We start from the raw sequence: 12119 nt of genomic DNA on the forward strand, positions 1-12119 counted from the left end.
GAGGTCTTTTTTGGTTCCACATAAATTTTTGGAATATTTGTTCCAGCTCTGTAAAATATGTTGTTGGTGTTTTAATAGGAATTGCATTGAATCTATAGATTGCTTTGGGTAGTATGGACATTTTAATAATATTAATTCTTCCAATCCATGGACATGGTACATTCTTCCACTTGTTTATGTCTTCTTCTATTTATTTTTTCAGTGTCCTGTAGTTTTCTGAGTACAGGTCTTTTACATCCTTGGTAAAGTTTATACCTGTGTATCTTTTTTTTTAGTTGCAATGGTAAATGGTATTTTTTTTTTTTAATTTCTCTTTCTGAGAGTTCATTTTTGGTGGATAAAAATGGCATCAATTTTCAAATGTTGATTTTGTATCCTGCTACCTTGCCAAATTTATTTATCAAATCTAGTAGACCCTTGGTGGAGTCTTTAGGGTTTTCTATGTACAATATCATGTAATCTGTGAATAACGAGCACCTGAAGCATCTTAACCAATTATCCTTACATTTGTATTTATATGTCCACACTTCCATGGCTACTACATTTTTGAAGATTTTTCTAGCTTGGCTTTGGACCACATTTCCTCTGTAGAAATTCCTTCTAGGCATTTCTTCTTTGTTAGGTGGAATTCAAAGATGGCTCTCAGGATTCTTACCCCCTTATGTAAAGCCCTGTATAATCTCCTCCCCTAGAGTGTAGGTTGTGCCTGTAAATATAAGAGGGTTTCATTCTTGTGTTAGGGTACTAATCAGTTGTTTTTCAGTTATCTAAAAAGTAGATTATCCTGGGTGGGACTATTGAATAGGGTGAGCCCTTTAAAAGGAGGTCTAGAAGTCAGAAATATTACAAGAGAAAGATTTTTTCTCCTCATGTCTTGGAAGAAAGCATACAGCCATGTTGTAAGAGAAGGGTGCCATGCATCAAGGGTCTGAGGGTGACCTCTGGTTGCTAAGAGTGGTTCTCTGCCAACAGTCAGCAAGAAAATGGGACCCCAATCATACAACAACAAGGAATGAATTCTTCTAACAACCAGTGATCTTGGAAGAGTATACCTAGCCTCAAATGAGGTCACAGTTCTGACTTGATTGCAGCCCTGTGAGACCCTAAACAGAGGACCCAGCTAACTTGTTCCTTAACTCCTGACCCATGGAAACTATGGAAAAATAAGAGGGTGCTATTTTAAGTTTGTGATAATTTGTTACACAACAGTAGAAAATTAATATACATCTGTTCATCCTTTTTCTCTTCTTATTGATGCTAATTTTTTGATGGAAACCAAAAAGTCTGATTAAAGTTTTCCTTGTATTTTGGTTTTAAACTCAATACTTTATTGAAAATATTTTCTCCAAGGTCACCACTGGCTTCCTAATTACCAAATCAAATTGCCATTTTTAAACTTGATACTCTTTGGTCTTTGGGAAATTTTTGAAATCAGGGACCACATTCCTTCTTAAAACTGCTCTTTTGACTTGTACAATACTACAATTTTTTGTTTGTTTTCTTCTTGTCTCTGGTATTCTTTTGCTGTCTCTTACCCTTTATTATCTTCATTTTACAGATAAGAAAACTGAGTATCAGCAAGGATAAGTAACGCTTAAGGTCACACTGCTAGTAAGTGGAGAAACCAAGAATCAAACTCAGATTTATCCTGACTTAAAGACTATTGTATTTTTGCTGCCATGACCACATTGACCTTATCTCAATAGAAAACTAAGCTGAGGTTTTCTCCTTTCTTGAAGGAGTGGTTTAGTATAACTAAAATGTCTTCATTTGTAAAACATAAATCTTGCTGTAAATAAGAGATGCTATAGAATAGAACTAAAATTAATCTCAAAGTGAAATACAGGGATGATGGGTCCATCGGGGAAAGCAGAGTTGTTTTGCTTCATCTCTCACCAAGTCTGCCCATTCCCATAAAAGGTAATTCTTAAATTCTTCTCTATAATCATTCAGTGAGTGTTGCCTCCTTGGCAATACCTGTCTACATTGATCTCTCAGATTGAAAATTTAAGTAGTTTTCAAGAATTATGAGCAAGGAAAGGGCAGAGGCAATTACAAATCACTAGATATACAGTCAATAAACAGTATAAGAAACAAGCTCTTTTTCTCTTTGCAACCTATCACAGAAGCAATTTGACCTAACATACAATATGTGCTCTGCAACTTATGTGGGTATCATTCCTATTTTAAAAACTTAAACTAAAGATTTTCTATTTGGGCATTTTTTTCAAATCCTAAACTTTATAACAAAAAAAGTTTATAATCTCAGCCAGAGGACCTGAATAGACATTTCTCCAAACAGGACTTGCAGATAGCCAATAGACATATAAAAAATGGTTAAAGTCACTAATCATAAGAGAAACGCAAATTAAAACCACAATGTGGTATCACCTTATTCTTGCCAGAATGGCTCTGATCAATAAATCCACAAACACCAAGTGATGGCAAGGATGTGGACAAAAGGGAACTCTCGTACACTGTTGGTGGAATGTAGATTGGTGTAGCCACTGTGGAAAACAGTATGAAGTTTCCTTAAAAATATTAAAAATGGAACTACCTTATGACCTAGCAATTCCACTTCTGAGACTATACCTGAAGAAACCCAAAACACTAATGCTAAAGAATATGTGCACCCCTATATTTATTTCACTACAATAGCCAAGCTATGGAAGCAACCCAAGTGCCCATCAATAGATGAGTGGATAAAAAAGCTGAGGTATATACATACAATGGAATATTACTCGGTCATAAAAAAGAATGAAATTTTACCATTTGCAACAGCATGGATGGACCTGGAGGGTATTATGCTAAGTGTAACAAGTCAGTCAGAGAAAAACAAATACCATGTGATTTTACTTATATGTGGAATCTAAAGAACAAAATGAACAAACAAAATAAAAACAGGCTCATATATACAGGTAGCAGACTGGTGATTGCCAGAGGGGAGGGTGCTTGGGGGACTGGATGAAAGAGGTGAAGAGATTAAGAAGTACAAATGGGTAGTTACAACATAGTCCTGGGGATGTAAAGTACAGCATAGGGAATACAGTCAATAATATTGTAATGACTGTGTATGGTGTCAGGTAGGTTCTGGAAATACCAGGGAAACACTTTGTAAAATATATGATTGTCTAACAACTTTTCTGTACACCTGAAACTAATACAAAATAACATTGAGTGTAAACTGTAGTTGAAAATAAAATTTAAAAAAAGTTTATAATCTCACTGTGAAATTTTAAACACCTCTAGCCCTCTTGCTTTCCCACTATGTTAACTGAAGAGATTTTCTACCGCCCCCTCAATACTATATCTACCTTTCAAAAGGCACATTTTGTAAAACCAACAAACTGACATTAAAATAAACCATGTGGGGGGTTTTCTAATTTTAAATTTTTCCATTGTCTTCCTATATTTTAGGAAACAAAGTAGGTTCAGTGTAAATTTTCACTTATCTCCTCCAATGTGAACTACTTTGGTTCCTTGCACTTTTAATAACCAACATAATGAGTCCTTTTTCCCAAGTAAAAATATTTGTAATTTGTTTTACTCCAACAAAGTGCAATTAATAATGTTAAATCCCCAGATTTAGACTAATACAGCTGCTCTTATTTGTCCATTTTTGGAAATTTTCTCACAGTCTTCTGGAAACCAGAGTTAAGGTTATCTCCTAAGATCATTTTAGAGTTCAAATGTTAGAAAGCAAACTCCCATCGCTCGCCCTGCTGATCAAACTTGACCCTGGCATCTCCCTTGATTAGAGTTGTTGGATATATCAAGTATACTTGACTACCTCTCAAGATCTTACTTTTAAGGAAACAAAAATGTTTATGATTTGTTTAGATTGGTTAAATAACAAGTTCAAAATAGATGTTTCATTACTCAAAAGATGGTTCAAGTCAGGCAAGGCTGGAATTGGGCCCAGGGAGGGGAATGTATTGGATAGAAACCATGCACACCTTTAAATGATGACAGGATAAAATAAAAAGAAGTTAAACTTTGGTACTGTAAGACATGGTCTCAGGATAAAATCATTGCTCTAAAAAGCAAGGATATTGGCCTACTTTGGTGAGTCACTATACTACATTCAAGGGATATGCCTGTCAAAACAATCAGAATTCTAAACTAGCATATCAGGGTAACCTTGTTCCTGAACCAAGCTTTCCTAAACTATTCTAATAACTAAGCTGTCACTTTCATTCTATAGCTATCTTAGAGATAACTGCACATCCAAAAAGATGCCACAAACTGTTTCAAAGTTCTCTTTCTGAGAGCCCTAAGCCCTCTTTAGTACTTACTAGTGGGTTTCTTCTTTCTCCAGGTAGTAAACCTTATTTGGCCTCTTCCATTAACACTTTTCTCTATGAGACAGAAGGTTGGCTAAGAGGCTAAGGCTAGTTTGTGGAGGAGCTTGCCTAAAGTGTAGGGTTGGGACTTGATTATAGGCATTAGTTAGCTCTTGAGCAACAAAAAGGGTAAAAACCAAGGGTTTTTATATATAACCAAATAAAAGATCTGAGTAACTCCTGAATTAAATAATTGAAATCAAATCTTGCTGAAACTGTTGTCAGAGACAAGAGTCCTCAAGAAAACTGAAAAGGGAAAGGAGGAAAGGAGCGAAAGTATTAAGTGCTTGCTAGGTACAAAGCTCAAAATTACTAAAGAAAGCACAGAAGACACCTCAGAATACCAAACTTGAAGAAATACTACTGTTACTCAGACAATGCAACATTTGCTCACTTGTGCATGTAGTGAGTGAGCCAAATTGTAATTGAACAGCTACCATGGAAATGGTTAACTGGTATATTAGCCTGGTAATACTAAACTTTTCATAGATAGATCCTCTTTCTCTTTTCACACTAGGGAGAAATACAAGGTTTGTCTAAACACAAAATTGTGAAAAAGTCAAAGTTAATTTTCTCCATATGTAAGATTAGTGGAATCACATAATTTTAGGATTAGAAAGGATATTTTCATTCAATGTTTGATTAGTATATCTTTATTGATTACAGAGACCTAGGACAAGCTAAACCAAAAACAGTTACTGTCTAACAAAATATAAAAGCCAATTCTATTTCCCACCTGCAACCCATACTTCACCCAGACTGCTAGTAATTGGTTATCTATATCAATTCAGAGAGGGAAAAGAAATTGAAGAAGACCTGAAAAATGATTATCGGAGGACAGGGAAGACTCAAACAGCAATATTGTAGCTGTAGATTCAGTTTCCTAGTTTTAGAACTTATCTGTTTTATATTTTTTCATTTCCTTTATTTTCCTCTTGATTTCCTTTTTTTCAGTAGAGTTCCTTTGGAAAATTCCAGCCTGTTTATATTAGCAAAGAATAAACTAGAAAAAGATGTTTATTTTGTTGGCACTTAAACCACAGATAATTGAAAAGTGCCAAGCCTCTGGGGTCCTTGCAAACAAGGATGAAAGTTGCCTTAGGGCAACACAAATTTAGAAGAAAAGTGTTCAGATTGCTAATGTTTCAAGAAAGCCCTTCTTTGCTCATTTCTTGAAGACTTGTTATACTTTGTTAGATTTTATTATATAGTTTAATTGAAAAGATGAGACAGACACTCATGAAAGGTTAACTATATAAGCTATGAAACAGTTGATCTCCAAAGGTATATAATATATGCCAAATTAATGATATAAGCAATAACTGCTATTATGAGTTTTTAGGGAGAAGTATCCAAGGTCTTCTAAGCCATCCTTCCTTCAGAGAAAACTGTCCTTCAGACATCCCAGACAGATACACTTGATATATTTTATGTTCTAACTCTTCTTTCTAAAAAACTAGATCCTTGGATATGAACTCCTAAATTATTTCCCCTTTGAACTTTTTAACAAACTGTTTAGGGAAAATACCATGGTTTCATAGCAAAAGAAGTATTTATAATACTGTGTTCATCTTTAGATACAGAAGTTACGTGCACACAGAAGCAAACATCAATGATCAGCCCTAGTCTGTATTCCAAGTTTTTCCCCTGGGGATATAAAAATGAATGGAGAGAAAAGAATGAAGCATGGAATCCAATAACTAGTCCTAAATCTGTCAGTAGAACGTTGATGTCCCATCATACATCCTGTATCTGTGTTTAAGGCTGCTAAGCTTCCATGACACTTTTGGACTGCTTCTAATGTCATTAACTTTCTTTTCAATATTATGACTTCAGTTTAGGCTTCACTTGATATTACATCATAAGAGGCACTGATCACAAACCAGGAATATTTGTGAAGAGTACTGCAGTGCTACAAAGAGGTATGGCTCCATTTTCTAAATGATTCTTGTTTCTTCAACTTGCAAAGTATCTTAACAAAGTAACTTTATCATCTGCATTAAAATTAATTTCATTTATGTTTATCACTTGTTTATATTACTCAATTAATAACCATTTTTTGTGCTAAGTCTTACCATAATGTATTGTAACCTCTCTACACTTCTGAGCCTTCACTCCTCTCCCCTACCAGACTGTGAGCTCTTTGAAGGCAGAGATGGGATATTAGACATCTCAGTATCCACATAGTATGGGTCTCATTATTGGGGGATCTCAATAATTCTATAAATATGAATTAAATTCTGTTTAGGGCAAGCAAAGCCTTCATCTGTAACATGAGTGGCTTGGACTAAATGATTCCTATGCCTTTAGGATTTATTTGAGAGTTTTAAAGTCTTTTTTAATGGCCTACTTTAAGTCAGTTGACTTGATTAGTTAAAAATAAACAATTGAGCCTAAATATAGAAATTACTAGGAAAACTTATTTTTGTCTGTAAGGACTGGGAAGTTTATTAATGGAAATAAAGATCATCTGTTTCTTTGTTTGTTTTTATTAATTTCTTTATCAGGTTTTTTGGCATATTTTATTCAAAGATCTGGGAATTTTGAATGTATTTATAATATTTAACAGACAAATAAACAAATAATTACTCTGTATCAAGATATGGGTTTTTTTAATCTTATAGTTAGCTATATGATTTAGTGCCTTCCTTAATACTTTAGGAAGCAACTTTACTTAACAGAGCGAATTTAGACTTTGAGACTGGAAAAGTTTTTAATTATATTAGAATGAAAAGATAACTCTAAGTGATTTTGAATGAAAAATAATCATTTCAAATAATAAATTTGTTCCAACATTCATTTACTCATTCACTCAACTAACATTTATTGAGCATTTATGGGCAAGGTACACATGTGTTAGCCCTGTGTGTGATGCCTTCTTATATATCATCCAGAAAGTCTATGAGGGAAGATAACACATGCATACAAATCATTGATCTGCAAGGTAGATTAAAAATTCCCTAGGAGGGAAAAATTAGAAATTACTTTGGATGGAGGCTAAGAAAAGGTTTGGTCAAGAAGGTATAATTTGAGCTGAAGGATGGATAGTTTTTGCCCATAGATGGAGGAAAGGGCATTTCAAGAAGAAGAAATTCATGAATAAAGATAGGCAGGTAGAAAACATGTAAAAAAAAAAAAAAAAAAAGGCCCTGGTATAGCTAAATAGTTGTTCATTGAATTTTAGGATCTGCAAAGGGGAGAAGTGAGAAAGAAGCTAGGAAACTTTAGTTGCAACCAAACTGTAGAGAGCCTTAATCTGGACAAGGAATCTGGATTTTATTCTGAAAGTACTGAGGAACCATTGAAGGTTTTAGAGCAAGGACATGACATAATTGGAAGCTATAATGTATGAAAAATTATTCTGGAAAGAGTTTGTGGCAGGGCATAGTGAGGGTCAATGGTGGTAGGAAGGGCAGATGGTAATTATCTAATACTCTTCAAGTGTATTTCTTAAAACAAAGGCTACATCAAAAATCTCAACAGCACCATCTACTGATTCACAACATAACACCGCTCTATTCGGGGAAAACCCAATACAAGGCTAACAAAAAATGACTACATTAAGTTCAGGCAGTTTCCCTTTCTTCCACAACTACACCTGAGTTCAGAGGACAAATGGTGAAAGAGGCAAGTACTTGGAAAGCAAGCTGAGAAACAATGCAGAGATGAGGAATAATCAACTCATTTTTCTCTATCGTCTTAAGATATACGCCCTCAGAATGATTCGTCTTCAATTTTTTTATCATATACCAACAGTTCTTGGTGAAAATAATGCCAACATTTTTAATGAAAGGAAAAAATGGAACTAGCTTGAATGGATGGATAGATGACACATCTTCACAGCAAATATAATTGCTAGCAATAGTAAGCCTGGGGAGATATATCCCACCTACAACTGCTATCATGGCTGTTTGTTTCTGTGTCCTTAATGCAGAGACAAGAACAGTCCCCTCTACTGCTGGCAGTTCTTTCATGCTCAAGCAGTTCTCTCGCCTTACAAACCCCAGCTCCTCTCTTATCATGGAGCAAGAGCTATGTAAAAGTCCAACAAATTAGACTTCAATCAAATGTTATTTACCATATTATATATTGATGAGTTGCTCCCATCTTCTTAAAAACTAAAGGAAAAGAATCTGGAGGAACACAAAAGAAACCACTCCTTCCACTCTATCTTATCCCCATTTTTATCTGGTCAGAGATTGTTGATTGCCCTGATTAACTGTCCTGATATAATTGAACTAGGCTAGACCATGTAACAACTTCTTGTTATGAAAGAAATGGTCATGTATTTTTCAACAGTTAAGGCTTTGAGTGTGAGTCTAGGAAGAGAACAAGGATGAACAGCTGCAATACCCTCACCCAGAAAGTATATTCCAATGAGTTATGCTAAGTCTTTCCTCAGAGTCTTAACTTATGGTTTGGATTTTAGAAATGCATTTCACCTCTTTGTATTTGCCTCATTAAAATAATTGGATGGCTTCTAAAATGTCTCTATCCTTCTAAAATGTCTCTATCTGTGGTTCTAAATAGAGTCAACCATATTCTAGAATAAGATTATCCCCCAGGGGAGTGAGTTCCATTAATAGCAAATCCAATTATTTTCCCTAGGTAGGAACATTAGCCAGCAGATGTTACCTAGGAAGCCCTCTTCTTGGGAGAACGACACATTTTCATCCAGAGTTTATTCTCCAAGAGATTTCAGTGCACTTTCAATAAATAGGCGATAGATGATAAATAGCTTAATAGATAGATTCATATTTATAAAACCACTATTTTTAGAGCTTTTTCTCTAATTTAAAAACAAATTCACTTTAAAGTAGGATTTACAGAATAATACTGGAGTAATAAGACTTAATATAAAGCCGAGCTGTTTTGGCTAGGTCTTGAAGATTAAGAGGAAGTCCATTAGGCAAACATGGGTGGAAAGGAGAGGGAAAAGTGTGCTTCTCCTGGGGACTAGGTGCAGTTGAATCCTTCCTTATTGCCCCACCACCTTTGCTGCATGCCATGGTCAAAATGCATACATAGTGACACTACAAAGTGAAACCTTTGTACCTCCTGTTATGTATGGTCTGGTAAAAATTGACAAAATTTTTTTATATATATATTGTAGGCATCAAGCAGACATTCCTAGAGAAACATGGATGGAGTTGGAAATATGACAGTATCTTCTGCCAGTAATATTGCATGCAATGACACGATTGATGACTTCCGCAATCAAGTGTATTCCACCTTGTACTCTATGATCTCCGTTGTGGGCTTCTTTGGCAATGGCTTTGTGCTCTATGTCCTCATTAAAACATATCATGAGAAGTCAGCCTTCCAAATATACATGATTAATTTAGCTGTAGCAGATCTACTGTGTGTGTGTACACTGCCTCTCCGCGTGGTCTATTATGTTCACAAAGGCATTTGGCTCTTTGGTGACTTTTTATGCCGCCTCAGCACCTATGCCTTGTATGTTAACCTTTATTGTAGCATCTTCTTTATGACAGCCATGAGCTTTTTCCGGTGCATTGCAATTGTTTTCCCAGTCCAGAACGTTAACTTGGTTACACAGAAAAAAGCCAGATTTGTGTGTGTTGGCATTTGGATTTTTGTGATTTTGACCAGTTCTCCATTTTTAATGTCCACACCTTACAAAGATGAGAAAAACAATACCAAGTGCTTTGAGCCTCCACAGGATAATCAAGCTAAAAATCATGTTTTGGTCTTGCATTATGTGTCATTGTTTGTTGGATTTATCATTCCTTTTATTATTATAATTGTCTGTTATACAATGATCATTTTGACCTTACTTAAAAATTCAATGAAGAAAAATCTTTCAAGTCGTAAAAAAGCTATAGGAATGATTATAGTTGTGACAGCTGCCTTTTTGATCAGCTTCATGCCATATCATATTCAGCGTACCATCCACCTTCACTTTTTACACAATGAAACTAAACCTTGTGATTCTGTCCTTAGAATGCAAAAGTCAGTAGTCATAACCTTGTCTCTGGCTGCATCAAATTGTTGTTTTGACCCTCTCCTATATTTCTTTTCAGGGGGGAACTTTAGGAGAAGGCTGTCTACATTTAGAAAGCATTCTTTGTCCAGCATGACTTATGTACCCAAGAAGAAGGCCTCATTGCCAGAAAAAGATGAAATATGTAAAGAATAGTGTAAACCCATCTCCAATGCAAATCAGTGAAAAAGAGTTTCCTGAGCAAGTATTTTCTCAAATAATTTACAATAAAAATAACAATTTTCATTAATAATTTACAAATAATTGAATGTGTGCCTATAAATCTCTCTCATTTATGCATTCACATTATTAGAGATCCAAAAAATATTTTAAGTGTTAAAATTATAACTCACAACTATTAATTAAATTATGTACTTGATCATTTGCCAAAAGGTGAAGAATATTTGTGTATTGGCACTCAAAAAATGGGTTGGAGAGCAAGGTTTTCTGCCTTAAATAAAAGCTTTACAAAGGATAAATAAGAACTAGCCAGCCTTTTAGGATATAAAATTAGCAGGAGCTACATAAAATGTACTGCCACCTTCTTGCTTTGTAGCATTGACTGGGTAGGCAAAGTAGGGCCATTTATTCCATAAAAGAGAATGCACAAATGCTAGAACAGCCTAGTAATCAGCCCAATGGCCCTAAGGGCTCTGAGCAATGTACAGTCTAGAAACTGAAGAAAATGAACCTGTTCAAAGGCCAGTTTAAGTCCAATTTTCTTCTGCTGCTTACTCAGGCCCTCAAAAGAGAATGGTGGAGTTTTGTTAATTTTTGAGGTTCTTATAGGGAATTCTCTCCCTACATGACACACTGACCTTCCTTAAGAAACCAGACAACTGTCATTCCTATATTTGAACAGAAATAATTAAAAATTTATCTAAAGAATATGAAATGGGGTCTACTTTTCTACATGCTTATTACTGGGATCAAATTTGACTAAATGGGTTTTTAAGTAAAAATTTATGTGTTTTTTTTTTAAATATATCTTCATTGATTTCAGAGAGAGGAAAGGAGGGGGAGAGAGACAGATAGAAACATCAATGATGAGTCATTGATCGAGCCCACAACCCAGGCATGTGCCCTGACCGGGAATCGAACCCCGATTGCCTGGATCCTAGGTCGATGCTCAACTGCTGAGCCATGCCTGCCCGGGCTTAAGTAAAAATTTAAATGTTGATATTACAAATTGTTTTAAGGAATACTTATATTTATGCATGTGTATATAACTATATGTAAGAGATTTTGCTCTATGATATACATTTATGAGTGGAAGTTAATTTTAAGCTTTATTATGGTTTCATATTTTTTACTTTTTTTATTGGCATATTGACAGAAATATCAAGGATATGTTTGCAGTGGTTTTTATATTACAGTGGAAGCTTTGTTCCTAAAACAGCAAAAACAACTTGATTTTGGCTGAAATATAATATTCATAGACAAGCTTTTGCCAAAGTGTGGTCTGTTCCTTAATTCTGTGTTTCAAAAGGCACATTACCCCAGAGGAAATAAATGATAATGGTAAAAAAAAGTAAAGTTATGAAAGAAGGTCTTTCTAAATGTGTATGTTATTTCTATTTCACGTCTAATGTCACAAACCCATAGGGAAAAAAACTCAAAGCATAAAAATGAGAGGATCTCAAAGGCATACTACTAACTGATGCCCATTTTTTTATTACATTTTTAGGGGTGACATTTGTTAATAAGACTATATAGGTTTCAAGTGTATAATTCTATGATACATGGTCTGAATATTGCATTGTGTGCCCCCC

The 12119-nt window shown here is 34.9% G+C and overlaps 1 protein-coding gene across 1 annotated transcript in view; it reads left to right on the forward strand.

Annotated features, from left to right (window-relative positions):
• CYSLTR1 (cysteinyl leukotriene receptor 1) overlaps positions 1-11889 on the forward strand; it is a 30500-nt gene extending 18611 nt beyond the window's left edge. Inside the window, exons 2-3 of the mRNA XM_081125640.1 lie at positions 6180-6265; positions 9457-11889. Of these exons, the coding sequence (XP_080981766.1) occupies positions 9484-10503 (1020 nt within the window). The 5' untranslated portion in view covers positions 6180-6265; positions 9457-9483 and the 3' untranslated portion in view covers positions 10504-11889. The remainder of the gene's footprint in view (positions 1-6179; positions 6266-9456) is intronic.
• Positions 11890-12119: the final 230 nt, after the last annotated feature.

This window comes from Miniopterus schreibersii (genome assembly GCF_964146895.1).
Source record: "Miniopterus schreibersii genome assembly, chromosome: X".
NCBI lineage: Eukaryota > Metazoa > Chordata > Mammalia > Chiroptera > Miniopteridae > Miniopterus > Miniopterus schreibersii.